We start from the raw sequence: 18,568 nt of genomic DNA, 5'->3' as shown, positions 1-18,568 counted from the left end.
ACTTCTACTTATGAGAAATATACCAATATATTTTGAAACTACAACTTCAACTAGAGACACCCACAGAACACAGTTACAAAGCTAGTGTTACTTGTAGTTCTTCCGGGCTGGGTGGGTGGACTTGTTCGACGACTCTGTTTTTCTGCTGTCTGCTGTGAATGGGCTTCAACTACACTCGAAAAGTTCAAAACTGAGCAAAGTGTTGTTGCTGGTGACAAAACCACTGATTAAATATGTACATTGAAGCTATACTGGCGTTAAAGACCCCCTGACCTGCATTGAGGGATATGGGATTCATATGTGACCCGCTCAGCCCACATTGTAGTGTTCTGTCTGACTGCATACTGTAATGTTTCACCAATAATAATACTGAAATGACATAATTAAAATAATGTAATGAATACCATGATAACATCTAAATAAATGTTGATAGATGTAGCATTATAGTTCTAAAAATATCAATAAACAAAGCAATCCAGCTTCCCTGGCAATAAGACAGAAATAATAACATTAAAGAAATACATATAAACCATATGATCTCATGAATAAATGTTATCTGTGTATCCATGTAAGATGTATCTAGGAGATGGAGGAAACTGTCATGATGAAATGTCTTCTTCCCCCTAGTATAAACACTGTACTTAAGACGACACACCACATTTTAGGCATTTATTAGCTTATACAAAAACAACACACATAGCTCAGACACATAACAAAAATCACAAATGCAAAAAGTGAAGAGCATGTCAAGTGATTACAAAGGCCTGGTAGGGACTGACCCTGTGATACATGATGGGCAGCTATGGAGTGATTTGCAGTGGTGGTAGTGCAAAAGTAAACATTGCAGGGATTTAATCAGTGCAAAGCTGTGCATGTTTAATATGACTATGGAAAAAAAGAGTGTAATAGTATTGCTTAACAAAAAACAATACAAAGAAGATCAAATAAATAGAACAACAGAAACTTAAATATATTTATAAAAAATAAAAAAAAGATTATACAAGCCAACAGGGGTAAATGTTGGGACCACAGCCCAGAATGTGTAGAGGGGCTAATGTAGCCTGTAAGACAGTGAAATGGATAGTGGATACTAGACAATAGACAAAGTGATGTGATGGTTGGCGCAGGGTGAGACTCATGCTGAAAAGTCCATTTCTCCCCTAACCTTTTCTGTGACATTGAGTTGCTGGTTTGCCCTGGGGACAAATGACCTCCTCGTTTTTGAGCATGACAGAAGACTGCTACTGCAAATTATCCTCAGTTTGTTAAATGATTAACCTCAGCTCCATGCCAAACACAGAGCCAGCTTTCCTTACCAACCTGTCCCAGCGGCCCTCTTCTTAATGCTGCCTCCCCAGCACACAACCGCATAAAAAAGGACTCTGGCCATGTTTAGTCTTGCTCAGAGTCACTGCTGGTATGGTACTCCTCAGAATCACTATCGAAGTTAATTTCGGTTTCAGTCAGAACTTGAACATAACATTTCTTTGCATGCTTTGCCAGGCTGTTGCTTGCTTCCTTGTTCTTCATCGTCAAGCTCTGTAGACCTCGGATACCATCTTGAAGCAGGCCCCACGTCTCACCTTACATGTTAAAACACATTGAGCCTTTATTAATCAGAAACATTCAGAAACATTGTAATGTATGCCAAGTATAACAAATACATACCTGATGTCACATTAGAAAGCTGGGATGACATCTGCTTCAGGGTGTCTGCACGGGTGCAAAGAGACTTCCAATGCTTGTTCATCTCTGCAATAAGAATCCTCTTCTCCTGCTCAAGTCTCCTTACTGCCATCACAATGTCGAACGCCTTCCTCTTTGTCCTTAGATCTACAGAGTCTGAAATACATAGATGAAACATAAGTCGGTTGTAATTAAGATTAGTATTTCAATATTTTCTGGGGTTACAATCGAGGCATGACAGATTTTGTCCTACTATGTGACTATTTCACAAAGTCAACGGAATTGTGTACATACCACCGTGTGTAAGCTGCCATGGCCAAACAATCTCGTCAGATAGAATGGTGTCCAATGTCAGTTTTTCTGCATTAGGAACCAAGGTGTTATACTTCTCCACTACAGAATTTAAGATTTTTTTTTCCTCCCTGATCTTTCGGCGGATTCGGGCACGTCCTTTGCATCCGTCACTGTCCTTATAAAGACGCTGGGACCTCCTCTTAACACTTGCCACCAGCTCCTCTATTGGGCTGGCAACAGCGGCAACATCAGCATCATTTGGGGATGTTGTTGCTGAGAGGAAGAAATGAAGAGATAAGAAATATGCTTCTTGATTCCATGAAAAAATATTTTTGGTGTATGAGCAAAATAAAGCCTCAACAATCTTTTCATATTTCTCTGTAACTGAGAGGCTACACTTGTAGCTAAATTTGAGTATAGTTAGGTTCTTTATTGTCCCCATGGGGATAATCTTGTCCACACGTCATCAGCAATCAGAGTATGTGCTCTTTGACTACGATTACAATGAGCCTCTTTGGAATTGCAGCCAAGCTTAGTCAGAAGTGATACATCAAGCACCATATCAAACAGTATAAAACAGTATATCCTACCTTCTGCCCACTCATTGACATCAAAGATCCACCTCTCCAGTTGACTGTCTGAGATGTCCATTACCGTTTTCATGGCCTCCAGGTTATGCAACTGGCATTGCAGGGCTATTTTGGCCTTCAAACATAAATGACAATGAGGGAAACGCCTACAACTTTGACAATTGTTGATAAGGATTGTGAAGTACCTTCACTATTAGAAAACCACATACAACACTAATTAAATATACAGTATATTCGTATATACGTGGACTATCAATATATATGGTATGAACATTTAATATTTTATTTTACAATATCGCTATGCATTTTTGCATAAGGGAAAACTGGTGTCTTTACCTTCCGATATCGGCGGGCAAGGGTAGAAGCCAAGTTGTCAAACTTTTGTTGGTTCCAGCGCATGTCTATGCGTCCTGCAAAAATAAAAAATATGAGATTATCACCTTTCTTTCCAGTAGCAGTAGGAGAAGAAACTGTGCAGACTTGAATCACAAACTTTTCAGAGATAATAACTTACAGTACTATGGAACTATTAATCTGCTGTCTTGTGCCATTTGATTACTGTCCCATGAAAGGGTTAGGTAAATAGCACAGGATAGTGAAGAAATAGTCAAGTCAAGTCAAGTTTATTTGTATAGCGCTTTTCACAATACAGATTGTATCAAAGCAGCTTCACAGTATTAAATTAAAATAATACAACAAAGTTTGTTTCAAGAGGAATTTATTGATTGATAAAATTAAATTAAATATCCCCAAAATATCCCCAACTGAGCAAGCCAAAGGCAACAGTGGCAAGGAACCGAAAAACTCCATCAAGTGACCAAATGGTGTCCTAAAACTCCATCAGGTGACCTAATGGAGAAAAAAAAAAACCTTGGGAGAACCCAGGCTCAGTCGGGGGCCAGTTCTCCTCTGGCATTTATGAGCTAGAGGCCGGATTGTAGTTTGAACTGTGGGATTATATGAATGCCTGGCTGAAGAGATGCGACTTTAATCTAGTTTTAAACTGGGAGAGCGAGTCTGAGCAACGAACAGTATCAGGAAGACTATTCCAGAGTTTTGGAGCCAAATGTGAAAATGCTCTCCCTCCTTTGGTGGTTCTGGATATCCTAGGTATGACCAAAAGCCTTGAATTTAGTGATCTTAAAGAGCGCGATGGATTATAGGGTGATAGAAGATCCGTTAAATAGACTGGAGCTAAGCCGTTTAGGGCTTTATAAGTCAGTAGCAATATCTTATAATTAATACGGAACTTTATAAGTAACCAATGCAGTGATGATAAAATCGGTGTTATATGATCATATTTTCTTGATCTCGTAAGAACTCTAGCGGCGGCATTTTGGACTAACTGTAGCTTGTTTATTGAGGATGCAGGACAACCAGCTAATAAAGCATTACAGTAATCCAGTCTCGAGGTCATGAATGCATGAACTAACTTTTCTGCATCAGAAACTGATAGCATATTACGTAGCTTAGCAATGTTTCTAAGGTGGAAAAAGGCTGTTTTTGTAACATATGAAATATGATTTTCAAAAGACAGGTTGCAATCGAGTATAACACCCAGGTCTTTTACTGTAGAGGATAATGTAACAGGACATCCTATGATGTTAAAGTTGTATTGTGCGAGGTTTTGTGGGCGGTTTTTTGAACCGATAAGTATTACCTCTGTCTTGTCTGGATTTAATAAAAGAAAATTACGCGTCATCCAATCTTTTATATCTTTAACACACTCTGTCAATTTGGAAAATTTTGCGTTTTCATCCGGCCGTGATGAAATATATATTTGAGTGTCATCAGCATAACAATGGAAACTAATTCCATGTTTCCTTATAATATTTCCAAGTGGCATCATATATATTGAAAATAACAGAGGGCCTAATACAGATCCCTGCGGCACTCCATAGTTTACTGGAGTTATGATCGATTTTTCTCCATTTAAATAGACAAAATGGTAGCGGTCAGATAGGTATGATTTGAACCAGCTTAGTGCTTGTCCTTGAACACCAGTATAATTTTGTAGTCGATCTAAGAGTAATGTGTGATCTATAGTATCGAACGCAGCACTAAGATCAAGTAAAACTAGTATTGAGATACAGCCTTGGTCAGAAGCTAAAAGTAAATCATTTGTGATTTTAACGAGCGCAGTTTCAGTGCTATGATGCGGTCTGAATCCAGACTGAAACTTTTCATAGATATCATTTTGTTGCAAGAAAGAGCCCAGTTTCTAATATTTTAGACATAAATGGAAGATTTGAAATGGGTCTATAATTTGCTAGATTATTATGATCTAATTGTGGTTTCTTAATGAGAGGTTTTATAACTGCCAGTTTAAATGTTCTTGGAACATGACCTAAAGATAAAGACGAGTTAATAATATTGAGGAGAGGCTCTTCCACTACAGGTAACACTTCTTTCAGTAGTTTAGTTGGTATAGGATCTAATAAACATGTTGTTGTTTTAGATGAAGTGATAAGTTTATTTAACTCTTTTTGTTCTATAGTAGTAAAGCACTGTAATTGTTCTTGCGGGGTGATAATTGAAGCTGAATTATATGGCGCGATTGAAGATTGAACGTTTACAATTGTGGTTCTGATGCTTTCTATTTTCTCAGTGAAGAAGTTCATGAAATCATTACTACTGAACTGTAACGGGATATTTTGTTCGGGTGACGTCTGTTTATTTGTTAGTCTAGCCACGGTGTTAAATAAAAACCTTGGATTGTTTTGCTTGTTTTCTATTAGTTTGCGGAGGTGCTCAGCCCTGGCCGCTTTTAGGGCCTTTTTATAATGTGACATACTGTCTTTCCACGCGATTCTAAAGAATCGATGTGTATTTTTTAATATTGCACTGCCCTTCCTTATTATCCTCACATCAAATAAAATAGGATGATGGTATTGTAATCGATCCATCCATTTATGTTGAATAATCTGAGCTTTATATTTTCAGAGTCAGCATATATGCATGAGCTCAAAGTGGCTCACCATTGTCATCAGGATCAAAATTGACTGGTTACCTTACCTGCTTTTGACATGTGCTTTGTCGTAACAGCAATCCTCGAGAGGAAGGCGTTGCACTGCTCCACCTCTTCCCCAAGAGTCGAACCAGCCCCCTCCTGATATGCTCCACTCCATTTTACCTTTAGAAAAGAAAACAAAAAAAGAAAACCTAAGTGGCAACAATCTTATGCAGGATTTCAGGGAAAGAAAATGTCATGGACAATCATTTTTTCTTACCTCACATTTGAAATCATGAGCTTTGGCATGAAAAACAGAAAGAAATGGCCTCATGGTGAGGAGATCCTGAAGCTCAGGGCATTTCTCTGTCACTCTCTGGAGGTAAGGCCAGTATTTGCATGCCACATCCATTGCAAAAAATGTAACTGGCTTACAGGCCATTTGCTTTTGTAGGTACAGGGGGTAGGCAAAAATCTCCCCCCTGAACATATTGAGGGCACGAAGGAGAACCCCATGACGACATACAGCGAGTTCCAGGCCCTCCTCGTCTGTTTTTCCTGAGGACTTCTGAGACGTTTCATGCGCCGATGACCATTGCCCTCCACAGACACCTCTTCCAGAGACCTAAAACATGGAAGATGAACAGTCCAAACTTGTTCAAACAAAGTACTCTGTAGGACGTGGTGTTTTATAGGTAAATATAGTGAAGTTGTGCAAGTTTACATGACTGGTCGAGGTATGGACATAGTCCACGAATTTTGCAACGTCATCATCATTCGCGATGAACACGCCATCAAAGATGGCTTTTTCCTCCGATCTAAATAAAAGAGATACATATTAAAGGTGCTGTAAGCGATGCCACGCGTTTTTTAGGCCAAACATTTTTTTGTCACATACAGCAAACATCTCCTCACTATCCGCTAGCTGCCTGTCCCCTGAACACACTGTAAAAAAACACGGTCTCTGTAGACACCACAGGCTCCACAAACGGCAACAAAAAGAAACTGGGCTCACCCGCACCACGAAACACAACAAACAGTGTTCCAGCCAATCACCGACAAGAAGTATTTGAGGGTGGGGTTTAGGGGGTTAGTGCGCGTGCACATGAAGTGGGTGTGTGGAGGAGAGAGAAGCATGAAGAGGGAAGTTTGAATTATGGCCGAAACACGACATTCCGATGAACAAATTGCAAAGAAGAGGGACAAGGATAAGGAACACGTGAAGTCCCGAATTTACATCGGAAAAACCTTTTAAAGGTGGGAGAACTCCGCCGGGCAGAAGGGCTTCCGATCCACATTCAGTTGCTCTGTTTTTGCAGAACAGGTAAATCCATATTTCTTTCTAAATTGACGTTAATGTTCGCCAAACCAACACAAGGATGTAATTAGCTAGAACTATGCAGTCAGCGTTAACTTTGGTGAATACAACATATATGTTTCTAGCAGAGCTCAATCTCTATTGTAAATGATCAAGCAAATTCACAGTAGGGCGACAATTTGTGTGAATGATTGTTTTCATCCACTGTTTGTTATGAATTTGAATGTTCATTTATAGGCTGTTGACAACTTTGACTAAATTTGTTTACGCCGCCGCCGTTGTTTATGCTCACTGGGAAACGCGAAGCTACGTTATCTTGCTATTATTGCGTCCTTGTATGGGAGCTATAGTTATAGCTTCAGGTGGCAAAACGATTTTAAAATAATGTTTCTCTTTTTCTGCATTCTGTTCTGCAATATATAAAACCCTTTATCTAACTTGGCGACATTACACATTAGGGGTGCACGATTCAGAAAATTTCACGATTCGATTCGATACCGATTTTTAGTCTCAAGATTCGATTCAAAATCGATTCTCGATTCAAAAAACGATTCACAGTATGTAAATGTAGTTGACTTTTTCCTGTGTGATTGCAGTAGACATACAATTTAAAAGAAAATAAATAACAAATTAAATGAAGTTTGATATTACTTTGTCTTCATAAAAACTTTTGCAACTAAACAGTGCAAAGTGCCAAGCTTTGGCCAGCTTTCGAATACATTTAATTCAAGTTTAAATTAAAACTTAAATTTTTTTTTTTTTTTAATTATTTTTTTTACATTTAGCTTTAAAGTGCTGTAGTCAGATTAAACAAACAACACTGCTAAATGTAGTTTAAGGAGTAGGCTATTGACGGCAAAATAGGCTACAGAATATTTCGTTCTGTATTGACAGGTGCAATTAAAAAAATAAATAAATAAATAAATACAATAAGCCTACATTATATCTGCATTTATGTCAAAACCTAGACTTTCAAACATCAAAATGTCATTTATTAATATGAATATTCATGTCAAAATGACATATAAACATTCTATTTTGCCTGGAAACGCTTCCAACACGCTTGCGTGTCGCGAGAAAAATAGGCGTTGGTTCTATTTCTAGCATGTACACGTTTTCCGCACGACTCGGGCCACACCGGAGACGCGCGTGTCACGCAGGCTGTGTGCAAGCTCTAACCTGTTAACATGGGAGCCGAAATAAAAACAGACACGCCACAAAGCCAGCCAGCCAGCCTTCCTTCTGCTCCGCTTCGCTTCTGCTGCACTTCTTCTTTTGGCTATGACAAGAGTGTGCAGGCGTAAGTGTGAATTCGATGCAGCGCCATCTATGGGAATGGCAAGCTAAACTCATTTCAGGACAATACCAAAAAATGTATATTTAAAAAAAAAAAAAAAAAAAAAAAAAAAACAAGAATCGATTTTTGGAATTCTATGAATCGATTTTAAATCGGTAACGTTTGAATCGCGATTCATATGTGAATCGATTTTTTTGCCCACCCCTATTACACATTGAATGAAGTATCAGTAAAACTTAACTTTGTTTGTAATGACTACTTTGACTTTCCTTTATGCCGGAAGGGAGGGGAGGAGGGAGGAGACGGGATGAGGAGAAGGGAGGGTCTAGCTAGCCTCCGTTTTGTTTGACAACAATTCGAATGTCAACAAGAAGTTACGACTCCCGGCATCGCTTACAGCACCTTTAACTTTAAATATTCATATGATTTTGAATTCACAGCAGTTACTTTCAAAGTAATGGACCGTCAATGCACACACAGTACCTTGCTGCACTCTTGAATCTGTAGTGCTTACGGTTTCCATCAACGGATACTGCAAGCATGTCTGGGTTGCACGCTGGGCAGTCAAAGTGGTCCTCCTGGCATAATTTGTCCACTTCGAATCGGACAGCTTCCCACTCCAAGAAGCTTTTCCGGAAGCTGTCTGCTGTGATGTTTCCGCTCTGTGAGAAGAGTTCAGTAAAAGAGAACAAAAGAGAACAGTAAAACGGATCAAATTAAACAATATACTACACTGAAGTAAAATGTTCTAAATGGATATATTTTGGGATGTTTGTACAAACTTTGTTACCACTCCTTAGAATACATATCAAAGGAAATAAACAATGTGTAAACTTCACTCATACACTATACACTGGTGTATTTGGGGGACCTGGCCATTAAACATACAGGATATTGTTTGACATTCAGTCTAAATCTATACGCAAAGAGGGCTACAACGGCTTCCATACTGTTTAGAATTAAGCCTGTGCAATGTTTAGCCCATTAATCCAAGGGAACACTTCTGGGATCAGGAAATGATATTGGGGAAAAGATGTCAAAGTCGGTAGCCATTGGAGTTGAATTTGAGATCTTCAGAATGACCTGTTTTTCCATAAATGTCTCAGTGCAAACTGCTGATGAGAGAACATGCAGGGCAGGACTTAGGTTGGTGGGGGCCCCTGGGCTTGAGTCACTTTCGGGCCCTGCCTTCTAGGCTATACATTACTTTAAATAGAACACAAATGATACATACACAAGCTATGTATTAGAGCTACACAATTCTGGATAAACTGAGAATAAAAATAGAGATCACGATTCTGAACAAACAACTAAACAAAATAACATAATTTATGTTAATTGCTGAAGTCTATTAAAAATGTTTAATTAATCTGAATTATAAAAAAAAACAAAAACAACTTTGGTTTGAATGAATGATTCAATTCCTCAATCAAATACACTTGCTTCATAGATGAATCAGCATTTTTTAACGAATCTCCTGAATGAACGATTCAATGACAAATGTTTTTTTAAAAGTCATTTGTCGCCATCTGGTGGCGTAACAATATAATCGATCCAATCGTTATTTGAAGTGCAAAGCTACTTTCAAAAGGTGACTGGTACCGTAGACAGTGTTACATGTTAAAAAAAACGTAATAATTTATTTATATGACCACTGATTGAAGCTTGAAAAAGTTTTTTCCAATAAATAAATAATGATTAAAAAAGTTCAAAGTGATCATAAGTTTATTGCAATGCACAAATGTCTTGGTCAGAATGAGAATAAAACACTTATTTACCTGGAAAACATATGTTTTGATTGTGGCATTTCTTTGAGATTTAGAATCCAGTATTCCTATAGGCTAATTATTGTTTCTTTTATGAATTTAATAAAGAACTCTGTCTCGTATTCTGTCCAAACGATCCATGTAGGCTACTTTTGTGTCCATTCGTTTTTCCTTTTTTAACCCGTAATTGAAAAACGAAAAATGAACGGTTGTTGTCTTTTTAAAACGCAAAGTTGAACACCAAAATTTTAATTTGAACTGGCTACACAAACTGCTGCGCAAAAAAGTAAATATCGACGAATTTTCAGATTTTTGTTTATGACTTTTTGCCCCTTTATTAAACATTTAAAATATTCACAAATTAATATGGAAAACATGTCGATTTGACTGGTTTTCTAAGGCCAAATTAGAACATGGAATTGATGTTTTTCCCGCAGTGCTGAATGAGAAGAGCCATTAATATTATTAATAAACTATTGTTTTGGCTAAAATCACATCTCCATCTCCGCTGTTAAGCAGATGCGCTTTTGGAGAGAAATGCACCTTTCATACAGATTAATCAGAAGGTATTAGCTTTCGATTCGAATTTGTTCGATTTAAAGTGGACATTTCAAGCTTTAGCCTACATAAGCTATATTTTGTTTCAGTTCTCGCGCTCCAGTTTACGGAGATCATGAAAGCGTCTGATTGTTTTATTTTATTTTACAAAAGCACAACATTTTCTTGTTATTGTGAGTTTACACAAATAAAAGTAGATGGGAATAATGTATTATTATTTTCTGTATGACAAGAAATGATAGAGTAGCCTAGGCTATTTTAAGTTGTTTCCACTGTTGATAGGAAAATGCAAGTGTTCGCGCTCGCGCCTCCGTGTCATGCAGTGCGCGCTCCACACTCAGCTTTGTTCCTTTTTTGCATAAAAGCCTCTTCTAAATATAGCCTATTAAATGTTATAATAAAATAATATAAAATTATTATTATTTGCGTAGCTATACATGGACCTCAAACACACCGCGTCTTCTAAGTCAGGTGACTGTAAATGCGCAAAAACGGTTTCCATAGCAGTTTTGCGAAATATTCCTTTTTCGAATTGCCTGAAAAACCTCCTCATGAGAGCGTAAAAACTTTTTTGCGATAAACGGGAGTTTTTGCGAAATTGACGTGTTTCCATTGTGCTTATTTTCAATTCGCAATTTCAATTTGCGCAATTTGAAGGGTAATGGAAACGCGGCTACTGTCTAATGCGGACAGGTTTTTTCAACGGTTCGGCAGTAAACGAGGCACTACGTAACTGCCAATAACCAATCAGCAAACCTCAAGATGACTGACATTTAATTTAGCTAATTAAATTACATTTTTCATGGCAGGGCAGGGCCAGGTAACAATGCTAGACCAATCAACAAACTTTAAATGAAAAATTAAATGACTGACATATTATTGAAAAAATCAAACGTAAACGGGCGGGGCCCCCTATTGGGCGGGGCCCATGGGCTTGAGCCCAGTCAAGCCCAATGGTAAGTCCGGCCTTGAGAACATGAGTTTATGGTTGTCTATAAAGGGTCTAATGGCTCTGTTCATGTGTACTATCATCATCATCATCATGCCCTCATAGTATTATATATGGAGTTACGCAATTATTACCACAAATACTTACACGGCCAAAGCGAACAGTGCGTTGATCCAGCATTCTAAGAAATGCTTGGCTAGACATCCCTGGTGCAGCCATCTTCAGCTCTTCAAAAGAAAAAAGGACATCTGTTGCGTACACAGTTGAATAGTGAGAAGTGGCAGGCCAGTTGTCATTACGGATCAGGTCATCCACTCCAGGACTCCAAGTGGCTTCACATGCTTTGCATATAATCTGAGGCAATCTGAGATCATATCGCCCTGGAAAAAGAAGGAAATATATACACAAAGTTAATTCTGACAGACCAAACTGTGTCATTCTGACAACTGATATGGGAACATTTGACTAAGGATGGATCAGGAGGACACTTCTACAAACATTTTGTCAGGCAAATTAACTATCCCCATTCAAACAAAGGTTAATTGTTTTCCTCCACATAGGTGGGCCCAGCCAATCTAATCAACACACAACCTATTGACACCTCTGGATTTCCATCCATGATAAAGAAAATCAGAGAAAATCAAAAAGAAAATTCTACAGAAGTGACCCCCACCCAAACCCATAAAGTTCTTCTTACCATTCATTGTAACCACAACTATGGACTGTCCTGCGATGACACTGGATGATACTTGTAGACAACCGCATATTGTCTCTGGCATCTCCAAAGGAACAAGACGCTCTTAAAACAAACAAAAAAACACATGGATGAGAATTAAACAATAACATTTATTTACTGGAAACTATTTTAAACAAGATGCACTTGACGGCTTCATCGACCGATCAGAAAACAGCATTTCGTTTTTCAGTCAAGTCTAAGAATGTGACTTAAAAACTACAACTTACCACACTGGGTTAGAACCCTCTCCACAACACAAGTTGTGGGAGGCAATGGATGAAAAAATGCAAGTGTCATCGAATCCCTGTTGTGGAACACTTGACCTTGGTGGACCCTGACATCACACTGGCCACAGAGGAATGGGTGTGGTCGGCAGTCACAACAACGGATAACGGCTGGACCATTTCCACAATGTTGGCAGATCCGAGTTGCCGTATGTTGTCGAGCCACCATGGTGTTGACCAGTCGGGGTCTCTCTTTCTCCCACCACCCTGATATGAGGCTCTTTCGAGTCGACCAGTCTGCTGAGGCTTGAAGTGCCATTTCATCTTCATGTATGTCCTCACCCAGTGAGCGTTTAAGCTCTTGAAGGAAGGACTCTGTTAAAACAATGCACAATATTTAAAAACAGTAGCATTGAACAATGGTGATTTTATAATAAATGAACATACTGTTTTGAACCAGTGAAGTCAAAATAAATAACACACCTGCAGTAACGGAAGGAAAGTCAATGGTCATTTCCGCACTGGTTTCCGGAGCCCTGACATGAGAGACACCAGTCTTTCGACTCTGGCTGTGACTGGGACCTGCTGTAGCAAAAAAGCTGTTGCTTTTTACACTCAATGACACAAACTTTACCTGATGCTAGGCACAGGTACGTAATAATAACCTCAGATATATTCTAATTCAGACCCATGACTTGTGATTATGTTGTATACCTTTCCAAGATACAAAACTAGATCTGGAGTCTACATTTTAATAAACATTAATGTAGAAAAAATCTTACCTGCTTGTTTCCGGGATGATCTGAGAGAGAGAACACAATACAACAGTAGAGAGAGTAACAAAATACAAGACAAATGTGGCTCTTAAAAGTGCCTTTTTTTCGATGTAATGAGGTGATGTTTTTTTTTAAAAGGACAGGGATTAAGGAACCTGCAGAGAAAGAGAAGAACAAATCAAAAAAGAATAGATCACCAAACTACATATTACAATATGAATAACTACTAGGCTAAGAAGTTAAGTAAATGGTGCTCTTGTTCATTCATGCAATCACAATATCATAAAAAATAAATGGCTTTAAAAATAAGTTTTTGTGTGAGCTTTAGGGTTCATGATATTTTGAACACATCCTTGTGTTTGGATAAACAAACAGGAATAACATGATCAGGATACTTGTATAAACTTTGCCTTGCCAGACTTAAACTATATATATATATATATATATATATATATATATATCCCCAATAATCCCTCAATAAGCATTTACACGTCCAAAATAAAATTATGAGTTTATTTCCACACAAAATGGACTATATAGGCGCTTGCAACAGACTCATTGCCACCAAAGCGCTTTACAGATTGCCTCACATTCACCCATTCATTCACTCATTCATACACCGACGACGGTACCCTGATATATATATAGGCCTACAACATGTTTTTTTTTTTTATAAACTCGTAATTGTATTACTTTTGGACGTATAAATGCTTATTCATTTCTCTTTCTTATGAGACTGTTGTAAGCGACTTACCGTGGTGGAATCGCGCTGGGCAATGGTTTCTGCGATGGTCGCACACAGTGACGTGTTGCACAAAATTGCGCCAAAATATCAATCATAATTAAAAAGTACAGTCTTAATATTTTTTTATAATATTTTTTAATATAATTTTAAAGGGTCAGCATAAATGTCTAAGTGAAGGAAACACGGGTATATGTAGCCATTACATTTAAACACACCACTTCCCAGAATGCATCCATCACTTTGCCAAAGGATATGTCCATATTAAGCAATATAAACATTTCTGCAGTAGGCTATTTAATTTATTACAACATCATAATCAGTATTGAGATGAAAGTTCTATAAAAGTAGGCGAATATTGTTTATTTTATTTTTTTGTCGCAAAAAAAAAAGCAAAGTTGTAGGCTCACTATAGTATAAGCAATTGCAAATTGAAATACCATCGGCAAAATATCCCACCTAAATTAAGGCATGTTTTAAGCCTACAGCAAATATGCAGTCCTGCAATTATGTCGTTTTAATGTAGGCCAAAATTATATATAAAAAAAAAAAAAAGAGAGAGAGAGAAAAAAGTCGTGATACCGATTTAGTCAAGGGTTTCTGCCCTACGAAAATGTATGGTCACCGCGCCAATGATTGTAACAGTATATGCGCCGCACGCTACTGTAAAATGCACATTTGCAGCATAATTAATCGCCTGAAACCATACTTTCCAGCTGGATGGATAACCCCCATTTCGTCAAAATCCAAAGATGAGGGATTTGCATTCAAATATCGGACGACCCTCTCCGTTGTCAAGCGACGAATGGGGGTAGCTACCCTCAACGTCGGCTTATGGACGTGAGGGGGAAATGATCAAACTATGTGATCTACAATTATAAAATATCCCACCTAAATTAAGGCATGTGTTAAGCATACAGCAAATATAAAGTCCTGTAATTATGTAATTTTAATGTAACCCAAAATTATATAAAAAAGAGAAAGGAAAAGTCGTTATACCGATTCAGACAAGGGTTTCTGCCCCACGAAAATGTATGCTCACCGCACCAATGAATGATTGTAACAATATGCGCCGCACGCTACTGCAAAATACACATTTGCAGCATAAAATCAGTCGCCTAAAACCATACTTTCCAGCGCAGGCAAACCGCTGGATGGGTAACCCCATTTCTTCAAAATTCAAAGATGAGGGATTTGCACTCAAATCTATCGGATGACCCTCTCCGTTGTCAAGCGACGAATAGGGGGTACCCTCAACGTCGGCCTTTGGTACGTGAGGGGAAAATGACCAAACGGCAGTATGTGACGAATAGGGGTGAGACCGTGTTGCAAACACATGTATGATGCGAAAACAAAACCATCGAGCGAAATACCGGAGTGAACATGGCTGTGAACGACTTTTGCAGATTATGTGAAGTAAATCTACGCATCCACGGTACAATCAGCGTCTACGTCACGGCTCTCAGCCCGCCCTCTGTTCGTTGATTGGCCGGCTGTTTTGAGGCCGGAGGAAAACAGGGAAAACGGTCGCTATCTCAGACTGAGTACAGAAGCGAACTGAAATTGAGCGGAAGTACGAAGTCTGACGTAGTCAGGCTAAGGCTGTGTGTCCACCAAACCGTTTTTAGCCAGCTGATAACGCCTAGCTGTGAGTGCTTGAGAGCGTTTGGCTTTTTTTTTTCCAGTAGAGATGCTTTGCTTGTTGTTATTATACGGAATATTCGCGAAAGTGTTACTAGTATCTCATTTCACAGATTGTTTGTTTCTGTGTTGTTTCTATATAAAAATGTCGATAGATTATAAAGTATTTGCTCTGGCTCTAGTTTAAAACTATTTTGTTTAATTATTATGCTTGTTGTTGTCATCTGTTTACTTTGTACGAGCAGAGTGTGGCGGTTGTGTGTTATTAGTCCCGCCCCTCCTCCACTGTGATTGGACGGCTGAGTAAAAAGTGACAGTGATGAGCACTGCATTTTACCCAAAGTTGAACATTCTTCAACTCTTGGCGACCGGTAAAGTGTCACTGAGTGTAAAACGCAAAAGGCGAAGCTTGAATTTCCAGGTATGTCCCTCTTTGGCGAATGTATTTTCAAGATAGTCCCGCCCCTCCTCCACTGTGATTGGACAGCTGGGTAAAAAGTGACAGTGATGAGCGCTGCATTTTACCCAAAGTTGAACATTCTTCAACTCTTGGCGACCGGTAAAAAACGACGAATGCTCAGTGCATCAGCGTGAAAAAGACACTCAGCGGCGCTCCCACTGAAAACTATTGGAAAAATATGCCAGTCGCGTGAAAAAACGCTTTCGTGGACACAGGGCCTTATTCATTGTAGAATCAAAAAGGATTTAAATATTAATAATGAGTGAATGCAAGTACATTGATATAAAGCAAGACAGTTGAAAAGGCTTTAGAAAGACAAACCTCTCTCACTCTTCTTTTCAAAACCTTGGAGTAGTCAAAGTTGTTTTGCCTCACTCTCCTACAGCATTCTGGACACTCATCTGAAAGACAGTCAATATAACATTGAAATAAGTATACCAATATACCAGTATAGACAATACCTAACTGTGACGGCAGAATCAATGTGTAGTTGATACATCATATCATTTTAAATAGAGAAAATGTACTTAACACTTTTTTTTTTGCTTCATCTTGCTGGCTACCCTCTGTTGGACTGGATCTGTATAAAAAACATACAAGATACCACATTTTATTAAACACTATTTCTGTCAAGACCACTATCGTCAAATATGATTGACAGTTAGCATATAGTTTGGATTGGTGGTATGGTTCTGTTCTGGGCAAGAACTCCCAGCGCATCCATGCAGCCTAGCATAGAATCATAAGAGCAGACATAAAAGTATTGCAGATATCATTAATTCATTTGAATGTACAATATAATTAAGAGAATTTAAGTCTGATTCAGGGGTAATCAGAATGCTATAATGACTGACGAGAGGTGGAGCTGGGGATGGAGGAGGGTAATTCGCTCCTGAGAAACGCGATAGCTGCTGATAATACTGAAGGAGCTTATACATGTATACAGTAATAGGCGTTACTGTATATAGGCGTCGTATTCCTATAGGTAGACGTGGATCAGCTGATGCGAGCTTGACTAATGTGACCTGCCAGAAAAATTACTAATTTAGAATATACAGTATCGGTCAAAAGTTTGGACACGCTTTCCCATTCTCTTGGATGGGTAGGTGGGTTCAAACTTTTGACTGGTACTATATTAAAAAAACATAGTTCTGTGATAACATACTTATTAACACAGTTCTAATAAAACATTACTGACTAATAAGGAAATATACTTCACTTTGTCTTTTTTTTGCTTTCTGGCCCCAGGGTCTTGTGGCTTTTGATGAGCCTGTGGTCTCAGTGGCAGTAGCTTCTGGAGTGCCGTTGGTCTCAGTGGCTTCTGGAGGTGCTGTAGTTTCTGTGCTACTTGTGGCCTTCTTCTGTCTTTGAAAATGAACTTGCAGACAAGACAAACATCACACACAAGAAAAATTTTACGGTTTGCCTTAATCTCAGTGCCCCTTTATTCCATATAGCCTATGACTAATTATTGAACCACAAGGAAGAGGACCTGCGGGCGAGTGATGATAACAGGCTAGTATATATAATAAGATTGATTTGTACATTACAGGTGTGTTATGCTATGATTAAAAAGTAAAATTAATTATCTACAGTCTATATCAACAAATATAGTCATCGAGTTCCTAGTCAAGGTAATGCTGTCTCTTAATGTCTGATCAGAGCATTCTAGATTTTCTGCCTACTTTTTATCTAGCTTGTTGACTTGGCTTAACTGCTAAAGAAAACAATTGGGTGATCACATGCTGCTTTATCCTATTATGGCTGAAAGTAATGCTCATACTTTGCATCAATAGAAAAATAAAGATAATGATACTTGTGGGTTTACATTGCTTTGGGTTCCTTAGGGTTACCAGTGTTTTCAGATTAATCCAGAGCTTCATATTTGTAAAAAAAAGACTTACTCTTTAGCACAGCTTCATAAATATGTTTAACCCTCTGAAGCAAATCAGGATCCAAAATATAATCCCCTCCTAGGATGACATCGGCCACCAAGCTTCCTTTGCACTTCTTCCCCAAAAGTAGTATGGGGAAAAAATAAATAAATCAAGGGCAGCAAGTTTGTCAAGCTGAAATAAAAACATTATTAAATAAAAAAAAACATGCACCGAATACAATAATTTAATTTAAATATTAATTTCATGACAACTGTTTATTGGTCATATTAAATGTACAACTCATATCAAGGAATTCATTACTACTACATGTTTCACCAGCCATGTTTCCATCAAAATTTGGGGAAAAAACGTCCTCAATTTAGCAAAAACATTTTACGGTCGCTTGAGGTGGTTTTTGTCTTTTTCAAAAATGTGGTGTATGGGAAACCACTTGGGCGGTGTTGCTCGGGACCCTGAGTCTTTCTCCGGTAACGGCCCCCATAGTGCAGAGGTCCCATCTCCTAAGGGTTGGGTTGTTTGCAGCCCAAAGCTGGTGGGAAATGGGGCGGGTTAGGGACAGCTTCAGTGTGGGAGGATCCCCTAGCGGGATCTTAATTAATTCCCTCCAACCCAGTTGATAGAAATATACCTGATTGATATTTTATACTTTTTCGAAACATTTCAAAAGTTCGCTTGACAATTAC

At 38.5% G+C, this 18,568-nt stretch overlaps 1 protein-coding gene and 2 long non-coding RNA genes across 3 annotated transcripts in view; all 3 read right to left on the bottom strand.

Moving 5' to 3' along the window:
• The window catches only part of LOC309512928, a 156,683-nt gene extending 150,588 nt beyond the window's left edge, over positions 1–6,095 (bottom strand). Inside the window, exons 1-2 of the long non-coding RNA XR_014211219.1 lie at positions 5,801–6,095; positions 5,586–5,703 (exon numbers count right to left, since the gene is read on the bottom strand). This is a non-coding gene — a long non-coding RNA (uncharacterized lncRNA). The remainder of the gene's footprint in view (positions 1–5,585; positions 5,704–5,800) is intronic.
• An 83-nt stretch (positions 6,096–6,178) lies between these two features.
• LOC309476703 (uncharacterized protein) lies at positions 6,179–12,571 on the bottom strand (the record flags this gene model as incomplete). The annotated part of the gene is made up of 5 exons (XM_082139865.1): positions 12,372–12,571; positions 12,106–12,207; positions 11,556–11,788; positions 8,619–8,797; positions 6,179–6,338 (listed from the first exon to the last, which is right to left on the bottom strand). The coding sequence occupies exons 1-5, from the start codon at positions 12,439–12,441 to the stop codon at positions 6,179–6,181; spliced, it is 744 nt and encodes a 247-aa protein (XP_081995991.1). The 5' UTR covers positions 12,442–12,571.
• A 2,991-nt stretch (positions 12,572–15,562) lies between these two features.
• Positions 15,563–17,678, bottom strand: LOC309497163. The gene is made up of 3 exons (XR_014205434.1): positions 17,207–17,678; positions 16,520–16,567; positions 15,563–16,388 (listed from the first exon to the last, which is right to left on the bottom strand). It is a non-coding gene; the product is annotated as an uncharacterized lncRNA (long non-coding RNA).
• Between the last annotated feature and the right edge of the window lie 890 nt (positions 17,679–18,568).

Source organism: Leuciscus leuciscus (assembly GCF_965113295.1).
Source record: "Leuciscus leuciscus genome assembly, chromosome: 1".
NCBI classification, from domain to species: domain Eukaryota; kingdom Metazoa; phylum Chordata; class Actinopteri; order Cypriniformes; family Leuciscidae; genus Leuciscus; species Leuciscus leuciscus.
The sequence above is the reverse complement of the archived record's forward strand: the minus strand, read 5'-3'. Positions and strand labels throughout refer to the sequence as shown.